Here is a 27,952-nt window from a genome sequence, read left to right on the forward strand (position 1 = left end):
AGCCAGAATTTACCACTGTACATTGCCAAAGAGCCACAGTAATACGTCAGCAGCCCCGCATCAGCTCCCCTCCCCCCAGTGCCTCCCGCCCACCAGCAGTCCCGCCAATCAGTGCCTCCCCCTACCTCCCCGCTGTTTTGTGGCATGCAGGAGGCTCGGGGAAGGGGGTGGTGGGGGAGGAGCGAGGGTATGGCAGGCTCAGGGGAGGACGTGGGAAGGGCCTGTGGCAGAGCCAGGGGCTGAGCAGTGAGCATCCCCCAGCACACCGGAAAGTTGGCACCTGTAGCTCCAGCCCTGGAGTCGGTCCCTGTACAAGGAGCCGCATATTAACTTCTAAAGAGCCGCATGTGGCTCCGGAGCCACAGGCTGGCCACCCCTGATTTAAATCATAAGTATAAATCAATGACCCAAATCATATAATCTTTAGTGATCCAAAATCCCACTGATATGCTTTATGGGAGTTTTGCGTTAGTAAGGAGATTGGTACAGGCGCAATCACTGTTTATCTTACATTTATCCTTTCCTCTGACAGACCATCAGTTCTTTACCGCCTTTAAAAGTACTATAAAAGATCAACAATCAAGAAAAAACAAACATTAATTTTGTTATATTTTACTACTTAAAATTGATTCCACATTACAATAGCATTTGGGTGATGCCGCAACAATCATTTAGCAGAAACATATCTAAAACTAAGCAAATAATAATGTGCCAGCATTAAGTATGATGTATAATGGATGAAAACATTTCAGCAGCCTCTAAATAAAAAAGTTTCATCATCTAAATAAATAGTTGCACAGCATGTGGATTTCTGTGAAATTGGAGAATTGCAAAAGACACAGCTACCACAAATCACTCGGCGTGAGGTTTGTGTTTTATTGCTAGACAGTGACGAATAGGGGAAGCTGAGCAAAGACTACCTAATATGAATAAAACAATCTACTTTTAGCCAAGTAAGAAGAATTGCATAGGTATCCTAGGATCTCTTAAAATGTTTAACTTTCTAAAACATTTGCACAGTGGTAATAATATTTGAGAGATGAACTGTTAAGCTTCATAGACCTTGTTCAAGCTAGAGTTTTGAAATTATTGGGGAGAGGTAGATTAGATAACGTATATCTCACTCCATAAAATCGATAGTTTTCTTTATTTGCAGAGCACACAAAGAAAACATTGAAGAAAGATTCTTTGTATGAAGGACTTCTACCTCTGGTATCTCCTGTGCTGCTGTTTGTGCTTCTTACTATCTGGGTGATTTTATCACCGTGTGATACATTAGCAAAACAAACCAGGCTATTTTTATGGATGGCTGGTGTTGTCTTCTCAAATGTTATTGTAAGTATTTTTGTGACTACGGTTTATATGTAGAGACGCTATTCTAGGAGTAGAATTAAATTGTTCTTTTACTTGATGTGTCTAAAAGAAAGAAAAGAGCAACATTAGTTAAAAAAACTCACCAGAATCACTTTCACTCCTCTTGTGCCACTGGAATTAAGTGTCTAAATAGCGTGTCCACATTACACCCTCGTTTATAAAAATATACTACACCAATTGCCTGAAAAGTTAACGCTTTCAGCAGTGTTAGTACAGGTTTTTGGATATTTATTCCAGATTAGTGTAAAATTTTTAAGGTCTCTTTTCCAGGGCTTTATGAACATTGCTGTCTTTATTTCATGAAACACACCAGATATCCTCCAACATGTAGGTATAATTGGGTACTCCCCGATTAATCGGGTACTCCCCAGTTTAGACCACCACCACAAGTACTATAGTATAAGTAATATTTTGAGGGCATAAGTGATGCCTTGCGATGGTCCTCTGAATTTCTCTTACATTACTTGTTCATTGTGCCTTAGCACCCTCTTTCTTCATCTAATGTAGATGGAAAATAAATCTTTGTGAAGAAGCAATATGGAATACCATACAACAAAACTGAACATAATTCTTAATATTCAAGCTCTCACTGAAATCAAGGGTTAGGCCTTGATTCACGACAGCGCTTGATTTCAATGGGACTTAAGCACATGTTTTGCTAAATCAGGGCCTTGTGTTGAAAAATTTGCCTGCCCCAGGACAAACCCTGAATAACTGGGCTTCATGCATGGCACTAAGTTTTGGAAACATATCGAATCCATATGCCTCAACCTGCAAAAGATATTGTATAACTCCAAATATATAAGTTTACTTAAGTAAATAATGCAACTCAATATATAAGGATGAAAAGATTTTTTGAGAATTATAGGAAGTGAACAATTAACTTCATACAGAGAGCTGCAAATGCACTGAGATGTTGGACAACCATTATATCTGTAAAAAGAAAAGGAGGACTTGTGACATGCCCTCAAATTTGTTAGTCTCTAAGGTGCCACAAGTCCTCCTTTTCTTTTTGCGGATACAGACTAACACAGCTGCTACTCTGAAACCTGTCATTATATCTGTGTACACCTTTTCAGTATAATTGTTCCTCCACAGGTAAATATATTTTAGTTGTTTTACAGGAAGATGCACATTTTACCGCATATTTTGAACAACGCTTCTGGTATAATTTCCAGGACACAGTTTCACTATAAAAGTGAACATCAATCAGTACTATGCTCATTGTAATTAAGTATTTATTACTACAGTATACAAGAGTAGGTTAGTTTGGCATACAGTACCACCAAATTTAACATGTACAGAAACGGAAGTTTCCTGCATTACAGGAGATGTGAAATCCTGTCAGTTCAGGATGGAAGCCATGAGCTCTCATTGGAGGCCTCTAAACATTTATTTTGTAAAACCAGGAATGGATATTCATGGATAGTGCTCATGTTCAAATATCCTTTTAAAAATATGCTTGGCAGTCACAACTGAATAAGCTCCATCTTGGAGACTGCACTCTGCCATGTGAGGGGTGCCTCATTTATCAAGGGTACAAGCGCAATTGTATGAATTTGTCATTCCATTTACATTTCTAAGAGAGCTGTGTATGTTCTTAAGTGAGAAATACGGATTTCCTGCCAGTGAGGGAAATCTGACGGGCAGTAGGCAAATATTAAATAAGCATCTCAACCAATGAAGAACAATAGTGTCAAGATACTTTTAAGGTGAAAACAACAAGGTGACCCAAAAGTTCCTTGTTATGCTGCAATTTGTTGCAGCTAATGAGTATAGTATGTATTTCAAGATCCTGTCTTACTGAGATAATTACTGCTGAATTAGAGGGTCACAGCAATTAAAATGTGTAAATAAATAGTAATTGAACCACTAACATTTCAAAACCAAAAGAAGCCATCTTTTTTCCTCCTCTCCGTTGGTACCTTTTATATATATTCCCTTCAGAGACTAAGTAATAGTTGTCATAGCAATAGAGGTTCACCCTGAGATTATGATACACTGGGTTTTCATTATCTGCCCTAAAGACCACAAATTGCTGCCCACTGTTCTCTACCTGCCAGTATCTTGCATGTCTCATTCCTTTCACAACATATTTATTTGTCCACTAGACACTTTTGACTTCAAGCCTGCTTTCAACTTGACCTCAAAACCATGCAATGTCAGACTAGGTAGGTAAAGCAAGGGCCTCCTGGGGGGAAAAACAAGAAGAAAAAAGAAAAGCCTCTAATGGGAAGCTCTAAGAGACAGGCAGTTCCCAATATTTTAGCATCTAACTGGAAAAACAAGGCTTTAAAAAAAAAAAAAAAAGGTAAGGTGTCTACCAGCAACTCATCCCCAAGAGACAGCTCTTGCCCCTCCCCCACACACCCTGCCCCTTTGGCAGGGGCAGGAGCACGGCCTTGGAGCCACTCCATTCATCCCACTTCTCTTCTGGTTTGAAGCACAAAACTTACGTCCTTCTATTCCACTCAGGGATCTCAAAATTCCACTGAGGGATCTCAAAGGCATCCTGGGAAATGTTCAGGCAACATTGTTGGCTGGTCTGAGCACACGGTCACAAAAGGCAAATGTCATACTTCTGTCTGAACTATAGGCACACTTAGAAACTCCCCTAAGACAGGTAGAGATTTCCATTCAGAACAATAGAACACTTCGTATTGAGGATTTAGGATGGTGGATGGGAGAGGCTGAGCCCTTTTGGACCTCCTCATGGAGCTGGGTGGGGAGACTGCAACTGCTTGGGGGATTTCAGATTCACTGCTAACAAACGGATGGGGCGGAGGTGAGCATAACTGTGGAGACAGTTAACAGGGAGTTCAAAGTGGGAGAAGACTGAGGACCTAGACTGAAATATAAGACAACTGGAAAACGTACATGTTTAAGATCATCATAGCCAAAACAGAATTCTTAACCATTTCCCCGTCCCCACAATGGACACCATCCATCCATCATCACCACTCAGGCCCATAACCAGGGCGTCATCTTCAGCTCTGCTCTTTCTCTAGAGCCTCTGATCCAGGCTATGTCTAAATCTGGCCAGTTTTTTCTGAACTCAATAATAAATACTAAAACAATGGTAACAATACTCATAGAATAGAAAAAGAGAGGCTACTGAATAACCTTATAAAGACAAATATATATGTCGTGTGGCCAACTGAGGTCTAGGTAGGGAATACAAGTCAAATAAAAATACTTGTAGCATTGGAAAGGTGTAAACATTAAGGAAAGAGGAATTAGCTGGGTTGACACATGGGAATGAGGTTAACAGGATGGAATTAAGAACGAAAATTTTAACCTATCAAAAAATATTCCTAACACAATTAGCTTGTGGAATGGGAATAGTGGAACCGACCTTTCTAAAGCTAGTTTAAATGGAACCAAAGCACTGAGAATAGATTGTAGGAAAAGATTCTGAGGGAAATGGGTTAGATCAGCAGAAGAGTCTTAATATCCCACTTCCATTTTTATCTGACAAACTCAGTTCTAACCTTTTTTCTACTGTCATCTGTAGTGACTAGAGTAGTTCAGGTTTAAAATAGTATATTATTTATTGGCCAATATATCTCAGAACTAGTAAATGACTGCAATTATAATTCTTTATGCACAATATATTTTGTTGATGCCTTATGTTAATGGAAGTAATTTATTGTGATGGAAACTAGGAATAATGTGAGTAAACATTACAAACACACTGAGAATTTAACAAATCAGTTTTAATGGAAAATCATATTTAACATAATTAACAATACATATTCCACCTTCTGGATATATGCAGTTGCTCAGCAAAAAAGACACTATGTATGTAATAAGAAGATTACGGAAACTTACTCTTGTTGATATACTGCAAAGTACAACACAGCTCCCTAAGTGAATTCTAAAATGGATTGTATTTTAAAAGGGACACTGTCAACTTCAATAATACATTGTAAGCCAGTGTGTTTACCTGCACTATTAATAATTACACCTTAAATTACTGAATGTGAAATAAATTTACATACTTTATTTTTTCCATTTTTTAAGCTTCCACGATGAAACAGTGAAGTCAGTGTCACCTTTACTTTCAGAGTCGTAATACTGTAGTGTTTCAAACACTACAGGGGAATGAACTTTTCATTTGATTTTTTTTGTGTGGAAGTTTTTCTATTGATTTTAGGATTTATAAAAATGCAAATTTTTACTACATTTCAATTTTGAGCCAAGCTTAAGTTGACAAGGGGTAAAATTTTCAAAAGTGCACAAGTGATTTAGGAGCTTATTTCATTTTCAAAAAATGTTTTTGGCTCTTAAGCTCCATTGACTTTCAATGATACTTAAGCCATGTCTACACTACAGCATAATTATGGCACTGCATCTGTTCTGCTGTCGTGCCATGGTGTAAGATGCTTCCCAGACTGATGGAGGGTTTTTTCCCATCCTTGTTGGTAATCCACCTCTCTAAGAACTGGTAGGTAGGTTGACTGAAGAATTCTTCAGTTGATTTAGCTGTGCCTACCAGTGGGGTTAGGTTGACCTAACTACATTCCCCAGGGCACAAATTTTTTCACAGCCCTAAGTGATGTAGCTAAGTTAAATCTAATTTTCAAGCCTAGACCAGGCCTGGAGCCAAATTCTTAAAAGTATATAGGCACCTAAAGATGTACAGAGGTGTCTCATGGGATTTTCAAAAAGCACTTACACTCCTAACTCCATTGATTTAATGGGAGTTATGCAACCAGTGGCTTTACAAAATTCCATTAAATCCCATTTGAACCAATTGAATTAGGTGCTTTTGAAAATCCTACTAGGAGTCTGTCTGGATCTTTAGGTGCCTAAATACCTTTAAAAGCTGACCCATAGAAACCTAAGTCACCTTTGAAAATGGGACTTAGGTGCTTTTGAAAATTTTGTCTATGGTTTGGTATTTAGTCATTTCAAGCTGAAAGAAACTTTGGTTAAGGATATGAAAATTCATGTAGTGAAAATACATAGGAGACCAATAGTATTACAGTATTCAGGATCTCACTAAAACACTAATACTTGTGATTTATACAGCACTTTATATGTTCAGTCCATCACTTTGACAATGATCCTTCTACCTCAATCCATTGCTCCAATGTTTAAGTTTGATTTAGTATTACATTTTTGAGTGTGTGAAAACAAGTGTCAAACAAGCTGCCCTTTATGCAAAGTTGTTTTTAAATTCAAAGAGTAACATGTCAAAACACTGTCTCCATAAAAGATATGTACTGTATGTTTTAAATTACATGTAATAAAGTGCTGTAAAAATCACAGCCAATAAAGGAGCAAAGACAATCATTTATGATAAATCCCCATCTTGGAACTACCCATGTTTCCTAAGCCACACGCTTTTTCAACTGAAAATACTCTAGCAGACAAATTAATACGCTTCCTTTAAATAAATTGCTCCAATACATCTTACCTGACTGATTACATTATTCTAACAGTGCAGACTGATAATTTGCCAGGTAAGTGACACCAGATCTGAAGCTTTCCACTGGCTCCTGTTTCCATGAGCTCTCGTGGTCTACGCAGTGGTAACAGGGCTCCTGGGCAAGAATGAGGAAATGGCACTTACCATATTCACTATGTTAGCCACAGCTGCTCACGTACGCTATGGAGTTTGTGTGGTAAATACATGTTTTTTATAATTTTATTAATAATTGCAGGTATAGAAAAAGTTACAGCTGAGGCAGTAGGGAGAAGATACATGTGTCAGATTTGGTGTGATTACTAACAACATACAAGTGTGGCAGTATGCTATACTTTGAATTTTTTTTAAATTCATTCTTTGCTGTGTATTTATCTTTAGTCCAAAGGAAAACAAACTTGTTCATTATGGGCATTGCATCTCTTGCCCCCAAGTACAGAATCTTTAGTGGCTCAAAATATTGCAGGGATAGAGATTACTATCAGCTAAGCCTATCATAGTCATAATCTTTGTTGATTGGTTTTATGTAACAGTTTATGAGTGTCCTGCACTTCCCCCAGCCTCTTCGCTAGGAGATTAATCCAATGAAGTTAAAACAGAGTAAAATACAAAACATATTTAAAAAATGGTCATTTTGTTTTGAATGTGCAAAGCAGCATTTCAAACATTTAATTTATGTTGCCTCCTCCACCAGCTCCCATGTTAGAGGTACCATGGTGTCATTGTGTGTGTGTTCTAGGAATATCTTCCGAAAGCTTTCAGATTAGCTGGATACCGTTTGAATTTATTTTTGGCATTTATCACCATCTGCGTTACTGATCAAATTCATTCTTCTGCAGTCAATAGCATTTTGTCCTACCAATTTTGTAGAATAATCCTTAAAACATGCCCTAATTTGACTTTGCTTTAAGAGCAAATGTCCCAAATAGCAAAAATTTCATTTAGAAAATATACAGTTGACATCCTTTTATTGAAGACCTGGTGCTGCACTGTATGGGAAAGCTTTGCCTCCTGCCTTGAAAAAAATGTTCCCTTGTCAGTGTGTGGATGCAAGTGCCGTAATAGATTTTAAGACATTTGTCAATCCAGGCCAAAATAGCACAGATTAGATCTGAATTATTTGGACCAGATTCAATGCTGGCATAAGAGGGCCTAATTCTATTCACTTCTTTTGCCACCTGTGAATCTAGTCCCCAATGGCTTCATCTCTCATCAATACACTACATGAGGAATTTAAAATCAAAACTCACTAGCTTTAATGCTTAGAATTCCAAACCTAAAACTCCCAGTGAGTGGGAATACAGAGACTTGGAATTCTTGTGCAGGTACAATAATGTTCTCATCAAAACACGCAACCCTCTTTAATTTATCTTTAGGGGAGGCAGCTGAGTAAGCATTTCAACATTTACATCTTTTTGTTGAAGAAACACATTCAAGAATGAACATCTTTGCTGTGACCAGAGCATAAACCTTACCATGGAGCTTCTCATTTGTGTTTCTATGATGAAAATAGTGGAGCTTTGTTGATTAAAATAACCAAAGAGTATAATGGGCTCGATATGCAAACGGCTGAGACAATGAGCTACTCAGCAAGCTTCAGAGAAAGCTAGTCCAGTGATCAAAGTATTGCTAGTCATTCTGCTGCCTATGTTGCCTATCCTATCTTCTTCCTCTTTGCCCAGAATATCAAGTTTGAACTTCTTGTCCCTACCTTCGAAACCCTGCACAAATCAGTCCTAGGCGATACTACATCATTGAGCTTTTTTAATTGTGCCCTCTCTCTATCCTGTCCATTCACCAATGAAGCCAGTTTTGATGTCCCCTACACTTCCTTCCCTGGCTCATATGTTTGTGCCTGCTTAAGTGATGCTGTATTTGTGTGGAACTTCCAATATGCCAGCCACATTCCATTTCCTAAAGTCTCACTTCTCCGACACTCCCCCCAAATACTAACCCATGTCAAATGCTTTATTTACCTCAAGTTAATCAGTGAAGAGCATCAGATGAGGAAACTTCAAGCAAAACAAGATCCTTTAAATCCCATACTCTCTTTGGTTCTCAGTGATCCTTGTCTGATCTATATTATTCAGATTGCAAGCTCTGCAGGGATTGCCCTTACATGTGTGTCTTATACAGCACAAAGCACATTGTTGGTGCTGACATAAGAAACAACAATATACCCCACTCCAATCTGGTTGTTTATGAAAAGAAAACTTGTACACTAGAAGGCTTTGAAGATTCTCTGAGGGCTTGTCTACACATGCTGCAGTGCATCTGGTGAAGATGCTCTATGCCGACGGGAGAGAAGCTCTCCCACCAATATAGTGCTGTCCATATCAGGGATATATGTCAGTGTAACTTATGTTGCTTGGGGGGTGGTTTATTCACACCCCTGAGCACCGTAAGTAATGCCGACATAAGCTGTGGTGTAGACATAGCCTAATCTTGTTGTGAAGGTAGGGCCTGAATGCTAGAGTAACTGGGCAAACAAATTTGAAAAACCAAACAGACACAAAGTGAGTGGCCTGCTAGATCCTTTGTGCACAGTATTTTTTTCAGCCTCATCTAGGTATGCAATACATACTAATCAGTTCTTTGCCTGCATTCTTTACTATCTAGGCCAATAAATCTTCTGGTGCATATAGCAGGGTTGCAAATTCCTGTTGCTATTTAAAGTACATTACTCAGGTTACACAGGAAATAAGAATTTGGGGGTGGAGTGGGAGGAGGGCTACAGCGATATTTAAAAATACAAGTGTTCGTCCTTCACTGAAAAATGCTTACTTTATTTCAGTTTACGTCCTTTGTGATTGGGCTCTCTTCCTCTCACATGCTGTCCTAGCCAAAGAGGCTTTCTGACTCGTCCAAGGTATTCAGGTGTGCGTCAATTGTGCTTGCATCACATCAATTCAAGCCAATGGTTAAGTCAGCTACTTAGGGAAAGTTCTACTATCCCTCCTTGAATGACGAGTCCCCTTCCATCTATGGAGGTGAAGGTGAGGGTTGGGTTGCCCCAGCCTTTTTGGGGTCTCCAGAGCAGGATTCCAGTGCTGCATGAAGGAATACTTGCTGCACCTATCAGGTCTAAAGGATTGTGTATTTAATGAGATGCTAGAGGGGAAGCCCCGAGTGCATGTAGCTAAGAAACTGAAGTTTCAGACAAAGATTCTGAAGTCTCATTCTTTGATGGAATTAAATATTAATTCAAATACTTTATATATTGGAACAGAATTTTCTCACCTACTTTGACACCTGTAGATTTTCGAAGTTTTTTTTTTTTAAATCCATTCATCAAAAAATATCGGGAAAATATTTGGGTGAATACAAGCAAATCATAATTTTTTAAGTACAGTGTATGAAAAGTATGTGTAATAGAAATATACACCTCAGTAGTTATATCAGGATCATTATCTTTGTATTGTTGCTCCCCGCACAATTTATTTGTAAACCGTTGGAAGTGTACATGTACATAAAAGTGTCTTAATTTGGTGCATCCTGTCCATGTCTCTACTATATTGATTTTTTAAAATGCATAGCACAGAGTTTTAATGTAAATGAATTCCTTGTACTATTTAATGTGGAAGCTATATCACATATGCAATTTTTATCCATGTTTTTAAAATTAACTGTCAAGCTACATTAGAGCAAACTGAAGTATAGATGCAGATTATGTACTGTACAGTGTATGTTACACTGTTAGAGAATGTCTTGGAAAATAAGTTAACTTTGATTCAACAAAATGGAATAGAGTGGTTTATTCACAGCAGGGCAGTATGAGCACGACTGACTTTTCACAAGGTCTGCTAAGGACTATGGAGAAGATAAACTGGAAACTGTGCCTCCTTTTACTTGGTACATCTGTGCAACAGATGGTTAGTTTCACCATCATTTTCAAATGAAAGTTATTTAATAAGTGAAATTTATACTCTTTATGATGGGGCATGTTAGACATTGGAACATAGATTTGCTTACCTATTCTGATGAAGGGCATCTATCGTAATAATCTTCTCACTGCGACAAAGAACTTAAATCTGGTTGGTCTGAATGAGATTTCTGCCTACCCCCCCCCCCCCCCGCCCATGGCCTTCTGTTCTCCTTCCCCACCAAAATTTAGTAATTTAAGAACTGTTATAGTACATGCTAAAGAAGCTGAATTGACCTCATGCTGAATGGATGGACAAAGCAGCCTTCTCTGAAGCTGTCATGAAACATTAAAGCAAACCTCTAGGTGGAGATCAAGAGCAATTTAGATTAGATCCTTCCTTCCTCTAGGAAGGGAAGCATTCCCTGCCCCCCAGTAGTGTTCCCTAAGGCTTAGCAGCAAATACCTAACACACTTTCCCACACTACACTGAGTCAGATCCATGGAGTTGGCTTTAATGCATTCTTTCAGCTATTTCGTCACACAGAGCAAGTATTTCTGATCCCAATTTAAATCTTTTAGAGATTGCACTTAAGATGGCATCCCTACCGTTAGACCTCTGTGGCAAAGGTCCATTTGGAATTTCCCTGTAGATCTTCACTATAATATTCCCTCTTCACCTCTTAGTTTACTTTTGCTGTACCTACATCCAAACTAAACTACAGCTGCAAGAGATTTAGTACTCTGAAACTGGAAAAAGTTTGCCAAAAGAATAATCTGCATCTTATTTTATTTTTTTTATATTTTCATTCATCTCATCCTGAGATTTGTGGAAGGGTGATACAGTTGTTGGGCTCCTGAAAAGAGATGTCTACATACATTATGAACCACATTTCCTTTTAAAGCATTTGGCTTTTTTTCCCTTGCTCGCATTTGCAATTAATAATGAAACAGTTTAATATATAAATAGAAAACTACCACTTTAAACTGTTTTGAATAGTCTCTAGAGCTACACAGATTTTAACATATACTTTTTTTTTATTAAATATGTAAAAAGATAAACGCAAGTCAAGTTATTCACATATTCAGAGACCAAAAAAAAAAAAAAAAAAATCTACTCTACCATGCGACAATTTGTGGGTAATGTAAAATGAGTGATACATCTGAATAAGACTTTTTGCATCTATGATGTCATTACTTATCTATTTATAATTAACAATACATATGTTTACATTCCTTTCAGTTTACATTTAATATATAACCAAAGCTTTATGGTGTGCTATTTAGTAAAAGTAATTACAAATGCATATTAAAACCATAATGGAATAATGGTGTTACTCACCCGGGCAGGAGGACAACTCTATCCCCTTCCAGAGTATCACTCCTCACCACATTTGAGGCTCTCAGGCTTGGGAAGGTAACTACCATTCCTGTGCCCTACATCAATCACTTCCTGCCTGATACAAAGCAGTGAAAGGGTTATACTCCTCAGACCAATTACAAGGCAGAGTAGGAAGAAAGGGAGGAAAGGACAGGTTGGCTTTTTTTATACTTATAGCTGAAAAGGGTAGGGTAGAGTAGCCTTGTCGAGAACCACCTCACAAGCAGAAAAATCTAACCATTTTGCAGCCTTGGAAAAACACTTTTTAAGGAAGACCTCGTCAATGTCTGCTTGCCTATAAATGGGAACATGATGGAATTGTATCAGTGATCCCAATCTGGTGCTGATGCCAGTAGCAGGGTAGGGTCTGATCCTGAATTTCTTGTGCCACCAGAACTTCCCCAGATGCTAATGGAAATTTCTGAGACAAAATTAAGAACTGTGCCCTAAATCCTGACATTATATCCTTATAAAAAACTCCTCACTTTTTAATTTGCTTTACATATAGGATTTTAATTGAAACCACGCAAATCAATTAAACTAAAAATAGCAATGAAAGTACTACATTGCAGGGTACAGCACTTTCACTACCTATTATTGGGTAGGAAGTGAGGTCAATGCTGGGGTCAGGGCCAGAAAACTCTTTCAACCCACAGGGACTGGATACTATGCTGCTGAGCCGAGGGAGCAATTGAGGAAATGGAAACACCTGTTCTAATGTTTAAAGGTATTTTATGTACTGGCTGTGGTATGAAACTCAGTAGGAGTGATTGCTAACATTTAACTAAATTAGATTAACGTTGCTGCAAAAGATTTGAGAACTGAAGATTTTTTTTGAATTAAAAAAACCTTCTGCTTCAGTATAAATTTAGTACCGGAGCTTAATCAGTAAAGCAACTCCATAAAGATTTTAAAAAAGATACAGCATTCAGAAGGTTTTATTGAGCTTTTCAATGATAGTAGCCTGGGATGCGACTTCTCCTTGTGCCTGCCAAATCAAATAACCAAAGTAATAAATCTAGAATTAAGAAATCAAGCGATGGAAGCCAGGAACACCAAGTGTAAAAGAAAGGCAATACTGATTCAGAAATAGACCAAAAATGTGCTATTTTAAGATTTTTTTAAAAATAAGGAATGCTTTTAAATGTATTTTATGCTATATTTCTGCCTACAAAATGCCATAATTTAGAACAGGATAACAAGTACCCTAATTAAGAGGAAACACCCTTGGCACAGAAGTCTCTAAATTCTGTTTCTGCACTGGGCCAACCTATCCAGCAGTGAGGTCAGTCAGCCTGCAGAACTGTTTTTGTCCCTTGCAGGTGATCCCCTGCTAATGTGTTCTTTACCTCTAACAGGACTTCTGGCTGGTTCACTAAGCATGCAGAGAGTGGCCTAAGCACCAATGGGGAAAATATGCCTTCAATCAGTAGTCAAATCATTTCATGTTTAAAAGGAGAATCTCTTAAGAGTTTCAGGACTGGTTCTGCAGCTGGTTTGCGGCACATCAACCTTGGATATGCCTAGCCCCAGTAAGGAAGTCTTCATCTTCCATATGTGTGTGGCCAAGGGGAGAGGCAGCAAGAGTAGGAACGAGGAATGGCTGACCCACTTGATCCTCATTTGTAGGGGTGGCAGGCAGAATATAAGGTCAGAGATGGCATTCTGCAGATGCAGCTGCAGGAGAGAGGAGACTGTTGTCTCCCGAATCAGCACTGAGCTGGAGGCAGTGACAGAATTTCTAATAAATACAGGTCCTTCAAAAGAAAGAAGCAGGGAAACGTCCTGTTGAAAAGTCAGGAAGTTGAGAGGACTTTCAAACAGCTAAGTAGACACGTATCTTCCAGAAATAAAAACATATCGTGCAGCTTTCTAACATGCTTTGGTGTAAAACACTCAGGGGAGTTTAAATCTTTATTAGGGAAACTGTTGCTTTGCCGTCTCTTTTGTGAATACAGGATAGGAACGATATGAGTCACATAAGCCTTTTCCCTCCACAACACATACCTCATCATTATAGCTTGAGTATCACTTCTAAAGTATCCCTTTGTTCCAACTGTTTGACCAAATTTATGCCCCGAGGCAGATGTACTTGAAAATACCAAAGCACCACCAAGTGACAAACACATCTAGTGGTACAGTACTTCTTGCCACAAGAGATGCCAATATAAACATTTTAGAACAAATTACAAATGTATCATACTTAAGACAAAAAGAAAAAATAAATATATATATTTTTTAAAAAGTGGAACAAATCTCAAGCAGCCAAGTGGTGAAGTTGCAGTGATGTACAGTAGGTGATGTAGCCCTACAACCTCTCAGGTAGACACACTGAAAGAAGACTTCTGCAAATGCATCTTGGCAAAATATGGGTACAGAATGCAGTGGTTTGCTTGCACTCACTACGGTACATAAATGTTAATGGCAGACTGGGAGTGACTGGTTTTGAGTTTGAGGCCACACATATTCCTTTCTCCAGAAGAAAGTTCCCATACAGAATGAAAACTGTCAAAGATGTTGGACAGGTCAGTATTCTTCCTGCTGCTGGGGCTGTTCATGAACCTGCTCCTCGCCTTCATGCTCATCTGTGTGGCTCTCCTGCATGTTTAAAAATAAAAAGAATAAAAGACTTCAACAGAACACACTCCTGATTTGATATATTACCATAGCACTAAACCTAGTCTATGTTTTGGCTCCTAATTTTCATTCAAGTATGAGGACAACAGGTAGCCATAATTTCAAGGCTACCAAGGCAAGACATCTGTGTTGGACACTCCCACATCCCCTTTATTCTCAATATCCAAACTATTTTGCAAGTATGTCTGTTTAATACAACAGGATGAACCTTTGGGACTAAGGGGTTAATATTTGAAGAATTTCATTTCCAGTACAAAAGAGACTAGTTCAGTGGAATAAATGTTGCATACTAGTTAGCAGGACTCGTAACAGGTTTATGGAAAAATAAGTTTCATAGCACTTTGGTATAGCTTTTCTTTTGTTACTTAAAGACTGAAAACTGGGATAAGACCCTGTTTAATATGGTCTGCTGCAGTGGCCTGTAGTACGTGATTGTGGTAAACAAGTTAAAACTGCACAATCGGTCGTAGGTTACAATTCAGACAAATCCACTTTAATATATTTCTGCAAGGTAGAAAACTGTTTTGTGTTTCTCAAGTATCATTTGACTTGTAGCTAGTAGGCAGCATGGGTTGCAGCTAATAGCTGGGGAAAGCACAGATTTACCATGGAATTACATTCTAATTAGGGCTGTCAAAACGATTAAAAAATAATTGGAGTTAATCACAAGATTAAAAAAATAGTTGTGATTAATTGCAGTTTTAATCACACTGTTAAACAGAATACCAATTTAAATTTATTATAAATATTTTTGGATTTTTTTCTACATTTTAAAACATATTGATTTCAATTACAACACAGAATACAAAGTGTACAGTGCTCACTTTATATTGTTTTTATTACAAATGTTTGCACCGTAAAAAAGAAAAGAAACCATGTTTTTCAATTCATCTCATAAAAGTACTGTAGTGCAATCTCTTTATCATGAAAATGAAACTTACAAATGTAGAAATTATTATTATTTTTTTTTTACATACGTGCACTCAAAAACAAAACAATGTAAAACTTTAGCACCTACAAGACAAAGCATGAAGGAGCACATGAATATTTAGCATATCTGGCACATGAATACCTTACAATGCCGACTACAACAGTGCTATGCGAACACTTGTTTTCACTTTCAGGTGACATCGTAAATAAGAAGCGGGCAGCATTATCATCCATAAATGTAAACAAACTTGTTTGTCTTAGCGATTGGCTGAACAAGAAGTAGGACTGAGTGGACTTGTATGAGGTGAATTGAAAAATACAATTGATTTTGTTTATCTTTTTTTACACTCAAAATATTTGTAATAAAAATAATAAAAAGTGATCACTGTACACTTTGTATTCTGTGTTGTAACTAAAAATCAATATATTTGAAAATGAAGAAAAACATCCAAGATTGGTTTTCTATTATGGTTTAACAGTGCTATTAAAATTGTGATTGCGTCTTTTTAAAATCTAGTTAATTTGTTTTGTGTTAATTGCATGCATTAACTATGATTAATTGAGAGCACTAATTATAACGGATTAACCCATTTACTAGTTAATATATGGATTTTATTTTAACCAGTTTGTGCTTGATGGGAGCTAGGATTATTCCCCCCACAATGCTGTTGGTTTTCACAGCATTACGTGACATATTGTTCCTCTGAATGGACATTAAAGAATAGGTAGTTTATCTGCAAGCTAGAGTTTGATAAGGGATGTGGCTAAATGAGAGCTCCTGATACATACTCCCTGATTTGTCATTCACCTACCCTGGTCAAGTCTCTTAAAATTCAACGATGGCTCCTAAGAGTCTGAGCAGTGTTGCCAACTCATGATTTTACTGCAAATACCCCAGTATTTGCTGGTTTTAATAAAGCCTCAGTTATGCCATTACACGAGTATCTAGGCATAGACTGAAGGGGGGGGGGGAAAGAACGTGTAGCCTTCATGGCTAGAAGCTCGAAAGGCTCGAAAGTCAGAAGGCGCGTTTAAAAAGAACCCAACATTTAAAACACTCATGATTTTCTGGGTCTGACTCTTCACTTTTGAACATTTAGGGTTGGCAGTAATAATATCCAAACTGAGGAGAGACAGGAAGCACCATACCCACAGGTGCAGTACTCTCTGGGCACTGGGAGCAGCACTGGCCAGAACAATGTTTTACCTTCGGAAGAGATGAAGTCAGAACTTCCCCCCATGCAGCTCTGAGGATTCTTTGGGGGCAGGGCCACAATGCAGTCTTGACAAGCCCCCCTCTGGGGCTGGCTAACAAAGATGGCAGCTCTAGTTTTTCTTCCTCCTTTCCCCTACAATATAGTATTGCTGTCTCCTGCAGAGGTGCACTAGGGAGCAGATTTTCCTGCCCTTCCCCAGCCCTGCAAAGCTAAGTGCTAAGCATGATCACAGAAGCATGATCTGCTAAATTACATTATAAAATGCACAAGGTCCAGAATGCTTTACAAATGAGTGAAATACAGTCTCGTGTTCAAAAGTTGGATGCACTTTAGGAAACAGATATTTTTACTTTCCTTAGTTGTTTTATTCACGATTCTGATAACCTAAATCAAAGTTTAAAAGGATACCTAAACTTTTTTGGGAGTTTTATTTAATCCACAAAATATACCTTAAGAATAATTAAATATGTATTTAATTTACGTTTTATTTAAAACATATTTATTTCTTTGAACAACTCTGGGTTCAGCATTCATTGACCTCACTGGCTACTGTTAGTGACATTATGTCTGGCCTTTGTTGTCTGAGGACCACCATTAAATCCCATTATTTAAAAAAACGGATTAGTTATGTACAACATTCTCTAGAGATGCTTCATAGAATGCACCTTACTACAAAGCAAATAAACACTGATTCTTTTAGATCGGAGATTTATTATTTCAAGATACTAATTTTAGTAAAATATTGTGCAGTTTAGTGATACTGGAACTCAAAAACCAAATCTTAAAGCGCACTTTCCATGTTCCCATTGACTCTGGCACCATTAAAAGCTATGCTTTGTTTCAGCAGATTTCATCATTCTGGAGAATGATTTTACTGAAAAGACCCTACATAGTTCATCCCTGCCCTACATTAGTGATAGCTAGCTGACTACGACTGAGAGGCGGGGGGACAACTTTGCTTAGCCGCCATTCAAGTTGTACCATCAACAATCCAATACTTCTGCAGGACCTGCTATTGCCAGACAATTTTTATTAGACATGATTGGTGTAAATAACTCTCCAAAACGGATATTGCTACTTTTCAAATGTAGAGGCTGGTGGGGGGGGGGGGGGAATAAAAGGGGGGTGCGAGGGGAAGAGTCTGATGAAGAGAATTTGAGGCTTCTCAGTTTAATTCAAAGCAGGTTATGCAATAAAGTTTTTCCATTTTAGCAGGTAACTATATGTTTCTAGAGGATAGGGGAGGCAGAATAAGGTTTTTACATTTGGTGTCAATGCTGAGCTGGTTTTGGAATGGTCCTTTTCAGATGGGAAGTTAAACAAAATAAAAACAGAATGATACACAAAAGTCAAAATATCAGCACTGATACTCCTAATCTTGGGCATTAAAGTGACTCCCTGGGTGTTTACCTGTCTGATGAGATGCCACAGTAAATTAAAATCAATTATTTTTTTTTTAAAAATCAGCTTTCTTCATTATTGAAATTGGACTTTATTTAAGCTAAATACAGGGTTGTTTTTTAAGAAATTATATTTGAAATTGACAATCTATGTTGAGCCAAAACTTATTACAATCTTAAAATTATTTAATTTAAACATTAAAATATTAATCATTACATGTTTGCTGTCAAACTTTGGAGACAGTCAAAACCACTGTACTGGTAGATGTCACCTGAGTTTGTTGAAGTGCTAAACTAGCTTTTGACAATAGTAGCCTCTTCCTCAGGTACAGATAAAATATTTTCTTCACTTTAGTTTATTCAACTAGTTCAGTTCAAAGACTAGTTTATTTCAAGTTCAAACGCAGATGGGAGTTGAAAAAGCAGGAAAGCTTGTTTTTCTCTGTCAATCGATGAATAAAAGTTAGGTAAGAGAGGATGAGATCTATAAGATCTAAAATCTTGAAGGACACAATGACCAGAAACAATTAGTTCAATTTACTAACTACAGACAATACAGGTTATAAATCTGTTTTAAATGCAAAACGTTTTGATAAACATTTTTGTTTTACGTATCCAGCATATTTAAAGCAGCCCTCATGGGAGACAGAGCGGGAGTGCCACCCAGCCCTGCTCTGCCCCCAGCTCAGCCCCACTCCGCCTTTTGCTCTGTCCCAGCCCAGCTCCAACCCCAACCGCAGCTCCTCTCCGCCCTCTGCTCTGCCCCAGCCCAGCTCCACTCTGCCCCCAGGCCAGCTCTGCCTCTAGCCCCAGCTCCAGTTCTGGCCCCCGCCCACTCTGCCTTCAGCCAAAGCTCGTGCTGTAACGGAGAGGGAGCGTGGACAGATTCTATTACTGATAAGGGGGGGTCTGACAGGAAAAGTTTGGGCACCACTGAAATAGAGCTTAACACAAATCACAAGCAAAAAATTAACGTAGATAATTACTTAAATAGAAGTGTACAGATATCGTCCTGATTAACACAAATAAACACCAGATTTAATGTAAGGACTATATTTAGTTGCAAATCAAGATGTGTTAATGATTACCAAGCAACGAGAATCAACCTTTCTTCAGGAAAATAACTATAAAGTATGAATGTAAAACGTGATTAAAATCAATTATTTAAATCATGTTTCATGGCTGCTGATTTAAAACATGATTACAATCAGTGATTTGAATAAATTTGATTTAAATCAATTCCCCCTGATATGCAGATTTTTCTGAGGCACCAGTTAGAAAATACATGCATGATATTAAAAACTTGTACATCCTGATCTTGTACATGTGCTAGGGAAAGCCACTAATCCTGAGCCAAGAAGTGGCTTGGGAACCTACTCTGACTCTGAACAAGACTGGTGGTCTTCTGTCTGCCTGAGGAATGGTTTCCTTGGGCTGGAAATGGCAAATTCTCCCTGTGCCCTGGCCACTCCTGAAGAAGTTGTTCTGAAATGTGGGCATAAATTTCTCAGTTTATACAGTCTGTACCTATACAAATGAAATAGGAAAGTCAGACTTTCACTATGCACAATCACTTTGGGACCATATAGTCTATTTGAACAGCATCCCTAAAAAGTAAAGTAATAGAGCATTTACTTCTACCATATATTGTAGGATTGTGTCACCTCAGGCCTCCCCTAATAGAGATGCTAGCTTCCAGCTGTGAATAACCTGACTCTTCAATCTATCTGACTTATACGGTGAGTCATCTAACCGCACAGGTGTGACTGCCGACACAGTCAGGTATTATGAAGCCCATCTACTTCAGGAAGTGTCTCTTTCAACTGGAGTTTCTTTCTGAGGGACTGGAGCAGTAGGGTGCTAAAAATGACTAAATTAAGACAAACTGCTTGAGAACCTTGAGCTGAGTGACTGACAGGGATAGAGATACGCACTAAAGCAATTAAATAATGGCAAGCCTTTAGCTTCCATTGAACTGCAAAAGACTAGACTGTTTAGGAGAGAGAATAGAAGAAGCAAATTTTTCCACTACAAGCCAGAATTGCATGACTCAAGGATTCGTAACTGGATATGAAGCCTTTCACCTCTGGATTACAAGACTGAATTATCCCAGTTCAAAAGTGACTGACAGCTGTTAGGCTAAACAGACTATCAAATGTTTTACTTGCTAACTGAAGTCCCAGTTCAGTTCTCAGCACATCCATGTCATAAGCAATCCATTTACTAAAAAACTAATGACCCAGTATCTGTCTCTCAAATGCTCCTGCGACTTTGCTGATGTCTTTAAAGTCTTTCCTCTCCCCAGCACTCTTCCTCTTCACCTCTCTTTATATCCAGCTTTGTTCTTACAGACACAAATAAATGATTTTTACTTGCTAATATTAATTTTATTTTTCTCTGGGTGATGTTTGTATTCCCTTCATATCTTTGTTACTGAGCAAAAATTCTTATAAACAAAGATTTAACAAACAAAAAAGAAAAAACAACCCATCCAAGTTGGTGCCTGCATTGTCAATCTCAGCAGAGAAAGTCTACTGACTGAATGGAACCTGCTTTATTGGTACCCTAAAATTGTTGTCTCCAGTTCAGTACAGAGGCAACGTAGAGAAGCTGATAAAGCCATGGACCAGGTTGTGCCTTATGGATTATTTATAGGGCGCTGTGTCTGTCAAGGAGGTCACGGAAGTCACAGATTCTGTGACTTTCCGCAACCTCCGTGTGTTCTGCACTGGCCAGTGTGGCTGACCCCAGCCCCTGGGACTGCTGCTCAGGTGGCCCTGGGACAGCCACGCTGGCTGCTACTGGAGCCGCTCCGCAGGCAGCCATTCGGACAGTCCCTCAGCCAGCTGCATCAGCCGCTGCTGGAGCTACCCCAGGGACTGCCCATCCCTGGTGCGGCTGGCCCAGGGGACTGACTGAGCACCAGTCCTGGGGGTGGCGGAAGCAGCAGCGGTGATGTGGCCCTGGGAGTGGCCAGAGCAGTCGCTGCTCTATGGCCTCTATAGCCTCCTCCCCAGTGCTGCAGGCTCTGGGCCCCCTCTGCCCCGCCTAGAGAAGCAGCCCGCCACCATCCCCTCCCCCCTCCAGAGCAGCGGCTCCCCCGGGGGGTCCCCCCAGCTAAGATTTAGTCAGGGATATTTATAGTACAGGTCAAGGTCAGGTCACGGGGCTGTGAAGTTTTGTTTATTGCACGTGACCAGTTCATGACTTTTACTAAAAATACCCGCGACCACATCACAGCCTTAATTATGTATTAATTTAACAGAGATGAAACCAATAGGATTCTACAAAAATGTAATAATGTTACACAGAAATTACTGTAAAAATCTACTGAATGTAACAGACAACATCCTTTATAGGTGTTCTGAAACAACTTATATCAAATTCTATCACAGGCATATAAAACTTTATTAAATTCTATAAGGAATTTACTTAGGGGCATGGCCTTCCTTAGGCATACACAGCATATGCGACTGTGTAGGGCACCCAAAAATTTGGTGCACCACTGGGACCATAGGCGCCAACTTCTCATCTTGCCAGGGGATGCTTGACCCCCCTGCCTCCACTCCATGCCCCACCCCCACTCCACCCCTTCCCCCAAGCCTGTGCCCCTTCCCGCCCCTGCTCCACCCTCACCCCGCCTCCTCCCCTGAGTGTGCCCCACCCCTGCTTCTCCCCCTCCCTCCCAGAGCTTAAACGCCACGAATCAGCTGTTTGCGGCACTCTGGAAGCACTGGGAGGGAGGGGGGAGAGTTGGTAAGCGCTGGGTGGCTGGTGCGCGGCAGGTGTGGCAGGAAGGGGGAAGAGGGGCACATGATGCAAAAATTTTCCCTGTGGGTGCTCCAGCCCCGGAGTACCGACCCGCGGAGTCTGCGGCTATGACTGGGACAGCAGGTAAGCGCGGGTCAGCTCCCATCACACAGTGCGCGCTGCAGTATCCTTACTAGGCAGAAGGCAGGGGCCGTATTCACAGAGCCAATAAAAGGGCACCAGTATTCACAGAGCCCAATGCACCAGCACAGGGACACCAGTTGCGCCAGCATAGGGACACCAGTTTAATAATACTGCGTAGGGCCCCATAAATCCTAAGGACAGCCTTGCCTGAGGGGTAGCTGAGCTGAGAGGAGAGCTCCGGTCTCTAGTGCTGTCAATCCAGAACTTTTCACAAATATTAAGTTTATTTTTTAAAAAGAGCTATTAAAAATAGGGATTAAAAACTGAATAAGAACAGTTGGCATGTCTGAATAGGGCATGCTCTATAGAAAGAATACAATATATGCCTGTAAAATTACAGCTTAAATGAACCAGGGCATGAGAGTGCTACCAAAAGGTTATTGGAAATATGAACTGAAAACAAATTTAAGTCAACAATGATATTTCAAGCATGAGGCCTTTGCCAGGAATGATTTGTACAGTTTGTTCTAACTATAACTTTTTGCTGAGGAGAGCCTCATGACCCTTGATATCTAAAATGCACCCTGAACACTAAGTTAACCCTTTTGCTTCACTGACAGCCCCTACACTCCAGCTCTTTCATTAGCAGTCCATTAGACCAGAGGTTAAACCAAAGCTGGATTTAGCAAGAACTCATTAGCAAGAAACCAGAACTGTTGGAGCTGCTTGTAGCTTTGGGAGTTGGGGCTCTTTCATTTGGGGCTCAGGAAATCCTAACTGCTGTTACCAAGGGATTAGCCTACAAAATGCTCAGTGATAGAGAGAACACTTAACTTGGAAATGAGGAACAGATTCACTGCACAGGCAGAAAATAGAACGCAAAAGAAAGCCAAGCCAAGGAAAAGAGAAGACATTGCAAAAGAAAGAGTCGGCAAGATACGCAGCTACCCTCTCCACTGTTAGCATCAGAGCACCTAGATCTTTGGCTCTAAGTGCTAGTGCGCTGATGTCTTGCCTCAGTAAACCAACATTGAGCACCGAAGATCTAAGGAAGAAAGACAAGGGGCTCAGTTTTCCCATTGCAGAATATGCAATAATTCAGTGAAAGTTATCTGTATCCAGATGCGGGAGAACAGGGCTGCACTGTATATGCTAAGTGTTTTTGGGCAGCTATTAGTTTATGACATTCCTAGTGGGGAGGATGGAAGGGAACCAGACAAAGGGCTCAGAACTATGATCTGAGGTAAGCTGAATTTTGTGATGTGTTTTGCTAATAACGAAAGCTAAAGAAAAGGGAATCAATAAGCATTCTTTAGCTGGTAAGTCGCTTAACAATTCAAGCCAACGAACAAACAGATGTGATAGGATATGGGGAGAAGGGATTTCTCCGGCTTCCCTTTACAAATAAATCACTGTTCTTGCATCCAGACATTTCCTTTGACCACTATATATGTGCAGTTCTTATGACTTTGCTCATATGTCTGGTCAAGTTTTTTTAAAATGTTTGGTCCTATCAGTATTGAAATACTGGTCTGTTCCCTAAGGAAACCTCCATGAATCCCTCCCACTTCCAGTCAGTTTTAGCTGTGTGGGGCCATCAAAATCATAATTACAATTTTCAAGTTCTTGATAGTGTTTTAAAAACTACACAAGGTAAATTATTCTAGCCTTGCTTTTAATGACCCAATAATCTTATCTCAAGACAACTAAACCAACTACTACTGAAGTTATCATCTGAGAATAGATACTAAATAAGGAAGTGTCAACAAAACCACAGTACCAGTGAGACTATGTTGATGCCAACACATTATGGAACCAAAGCTACGGTTCACTGGAGACTGAGGGGCAGGGCGTGTGTGTGGTGTCAATCTTCAGAGTAGTACACACAGGGATTTAGCCAACATGAATGGGAGTAGTTCCAACTAAATTCTCATGGAGTCATTACCCCTGAACATATCTAAGGAATTTAGTCAGTATCCTTTATCAGCCCTCTTCATTCTTCCTGTTCTATTAAATGTTTAGCATGCTATGTCTATAATACAAGTGAGATTCTTGCTTATTCTTCCAGATAAAATAATTCTGAAATATTGGTAGACTGAAAAGGACAAAAGATTATTGGGTTTTGTGCAGTGAAGATTCTGCCTATAGCAACAGGATAAAAATGCTAAATAAAAAAGCAAATATGTTCCTTGTACCAGAAGTAATCATAGTGTGTACAGTGTGCAAATCTGTGAACATGTCTATCTGGTCTTCAATTTAATATTCTGAGATATTTAGGACCCTCTGAATTTCAGCATATTTATGCAATTTGACTTTCAAGAACATGTCAAGGAACAGGATTACAAAAAAATTTCTGTATAATTGCAGCAGCAGAAACAAAGCAGAGACAGGAACAAGAAAATCTGAAAATACTTCAAAATACTTTTGATGTCCCCTTCTGTTTCAGATTAACATTTCAACAAAATTAGAGCACATAAAATTTATACAACTGCACTAAAAAGCTATCAGTCCCTTCAGTGCATTCACCGATAACAAAAAACAATTGTCTCTAGATGCAAAGTGTTTTTTAAACTGACATTTGTTAAAAAGACTAGGTTGCAACAATCTGTGCTGATCTACCTAGAGAACTTGACCCAATATGGTGCCAGTGATATGAAGCCTGTTTTCATTAAGGAAACATACGAGAATAAAGAATATCTTGCACTTACGTGTTCTTCTGAAGCATAAAGGACTTCCATTAGCCTTTGGACAAGGTCATTATTTTCTTGCCCATGTTCTTGGCAGAGAAGTTCAATCTCCCTTAATTTTCCAAAGTAGAAATCCCTTTCCTTCTCCACGCCTTCGAGTGCAAGTTTTAATGAATGTACCTGTAAATAAAACATACATGTTCCAATAACAGGAGCACGGCACATGCGATCTGTGAGCAGACTATGAGTGAGTTTTGCCTACAGTGCAGGACAGTACATAACAGGCATAACCTTAATATATATACTTTTTTACAAGTCTTTAAACTTAAAAGTGCATTTTGTAGTTGTTAAAGGTGCCAGACTGTCGGAATTAGGAAATCCTTGTTCACAGAGCAGCATGGGCAAAAGAGTGTAGATTTCCCCATACTATCCATCAAGGCACCTCAACCCTCACCCCAGAGGGACCATTTTTACAGAATGTTTCAGTGCTGTGGTAATACATATAAATAGCAAGCTCCAATAACAGAGTGGCTCAGGAGCTATGACTAAAACCTGGCCCCCTGTTGAGACTGCTATAAGTGCCAAGCTGTGCCACTTGCCATGGCAATTTCACAATATTCATAATGGCTGCATTTCTACTTTGGCTGAATTAATGTACATTTTTGTAAGTATTGTTTATCCTAAAATTTATCTACTCCTTAAAAATATTTAGCTGTGTCTCTTATGATAATTTTTTTAGTTTTTTGTCAATCCTGCCTAGGCAGAATAATGATCAGGTGACCTACTATATGTTAAAAAAAATCTTTGAGTGCAAATACTGTGTGTGGCTGCTTCTACCTTTCTTCACTTGTTTAACTGGTCTGGTGCTGGGTTTCAGAATTCTCTTATGCTGGCATAAAATATAGTGGTAGTTCTGAAATACCAGCTTTCAGGTGGTTGATCCAGGTGCTCCCTAATGGGGTTCTCACAACAAATTTTTTGGTGACCTCAGAGAGCGGCCATCAACTCTTGCTGGTGGCCACTCTGACAATTTTTCCTAAAATACTTATTTAACTTTAGGAAAAACAAATAAATATGCATATATACATGTCCAAATCATTATAATTTATTTATGTAGGGTTTTTGTTGTTGTAAACGCAACAATAAATACAACTGTCTCTATTCTTTACTGGACCTACACAGAATAGAAACACAAATTCATGTTTTTCATGTTCTTCTCTTTTGATGTGGTGGTGGTTTTGATTTTGCTTTTTTGGTTGCTTTTTTATTAGACTTTCTAGCTAGTAAGTCTGCTGCTGTGAAAAGTGATATTTGTATGTTATATATATCATCACTTTTCACAGAAGCAGACTTGCTAGCTAGCTGGAAGGCAGTGAAAAGGGATATTAACAGACATACAAATATTACTTTCCATAGCAGATTTACTCAGCCCCGGCAAGCTAGGGGACAAATTAAGCACTGGATGGAGAGGTGGGTAGGGAGGCAGTGAGGGCCAGGGATGATGGAGGGGTTGTGAGCCCAGGGCCAACACCCACCACCACACAGCTGGGGCCAGAGTACCCACAGCTGGAGCCTGCTGCCTGCTACCCCACAGCTGAAGCAGGAAGCCCAAGCCCCACAGTTCCCAGGAAGGTGGCGAACTCATACTGGCTGGCTGATCCTCTGGCACTTGTGACTCCAGAGGGGGGCAGGGCTGAACCCCTGCTGATGGCCTCGGGGGATGAGCCACTGTGCTTCCCCCCACTCAATCACCGCCCAGGAGGCTGTGGCCGGAAGAAAAGCCCATGATGGCCGCATGTGAGAAAAGCTGAAACTGCTCAAGTTTCAAAGTACTTCTCTTAATTGACACCTGCACATGAGAATCTAGTTCCAAGATACACTTTTCCAGCTCTGTTTCACCACTATACCTGTTGCACTCATTTGCGGTTTATTCTGACTGTATTAAAATAACAGGTTTCACATAAACTAGAACAGAGCCCTCAAATACTTTTTGAAAGAATAACTTTGTGTAAACAAAAGTCAAATTACAAATATCTTAGCTGCTGTATATTTAACTCTACAATAACATGTTACCACTTCCTTCCAGATAGCGAAGTATATTGACCACCACCAAACTCCAAATCCAACTACAGATCCCTAGGACTCTACTATTAAACCTCTTTCCATGGTGAAAATAAGTTATGTTTCATTATTCCTCCTATCACAAGTTTTAATCCATGAGAACAGACTTAACTCACAAAATGTTACTGGATTCTTCATAACATGGAAAAATAATTATCAAGATACCTTTTAAACTCTAAATATATATATAACAGACATACAATTCTTCTTTCACTCTAAATTCTCATGTTAGAGGGACTAGAATTTTTCTTATAACCCATGCAGCTATCTGTATTCAAGTAAAACTGTAATATGCATATTCAAGTACAACTAGCTTTAAGGCAGCTCTCACACTGCATTATGATTCACCCAAAAACATCCTTAGCATCTTTTTAAAATATGGGTACAACATTGGCCATCCTGTAGCCAACTGCTAGAGCAGCATTTTTTTAATAACATCACTTTTGTGTTCATAGCTGAACTATTCCATTTGTTAGATCCTTCACCACTGTGAAGTGAATATAATCCAGACTGGAATCGAAAGTTAATTTTTCAGTTGTTCAATGTTTTGCTCTGTCTCAGTACTTTTACTATCAGTTAACAGTCATCTTCGTTTTCATGACTTTTCGTATCTTTCCTAGTGCTTCTGATAATGAGGGTCCTAACAAATTCACGGCCACAAAAAACACGTCATGAACTGTGAAACTGGGTTTCTCCCCATGAAATCTGGTCTTTTATGTGCTTTTACCCTATACTATACAGATTTCACAGGGGAGACCAGCATTTCTCAAAGTGGGGAGTTGCAGGGTAAGTCACAAGGCTATTTTAAGGGGATCACGGTATTCCCACACTTGCGCTTGCGCTGCCTTCAGAACTCGGTGGCTGGAGAGCAGCGGCTGCTAGCCGGGCTCCCAGCTCTAAAGGCGGCGCCCTGCCAGCAGCAGCGCAGAAGTAAGGATGGCAATACCATACCATGCCACCCTTACTTCTGCGCTGCTGCCTTCAGAGCTGGGTGCCCAGAGAGTGGCGGCTGCTGACT

General features: G+C 39.4%; 1 protein-coding gene and 1 pseudogene across 4 annotated transcripts in view; one reads left to right on the plus strand and one right to left on the minus strand.

The window, feature by feature from the left end:
• LOC140906113 (ethanolaminephosphotransferase 1-like) overlaps positions 1–8,247 on the plus strand; it is a 58,779-nt pseudogene extending 50,532 nt beyond the window's left edge.
• Positions 8,248–11,440: 3,193 nt separating this feature from the next.
• MAPRE2 (microtubule associated protein RP/EB family member 2) overlaps positions 11,441–27,952 on the minus strand; it is a 170,318-nt gene continuing 153,806 nt past the window's right edge. For all 4 annotated transcript variants that reach the window (XM_073331254.1, XM_073331255.1, XM_073331253.1 and 1 more), the window contains 2 exons: positions 24,835–24,993; positions 11,441–14,646 (listed from right to left, as the gene is read on the minus strand). In XM_073331254.1, the coding sequence (XP_073187355.1) occupies positions 14,575–14,646; positions 24,835–24,993 (231 nt within the window). In that variant the 3' untranslated portion in view covers positions 11,441–14,574. The remainder of the gene's footprint in view (positions 14,647–24,834; positions 24,994–27,952) is intronic.

This window comes from Lepidochelys kempii, chromosome 2, assembly GCF_965140265.1.
Source record: "Lepidochelys kempii isolate rLepKem1 chromosome 2, rLepKem1.hap2, whole genome shotgun sequence".
Classification (NCBI taxonomy): Eukaryota; Metazoa; Chordata; order Testudines; family Cheloniidae; genus Lepidochelys; species Lepidochelys kempii.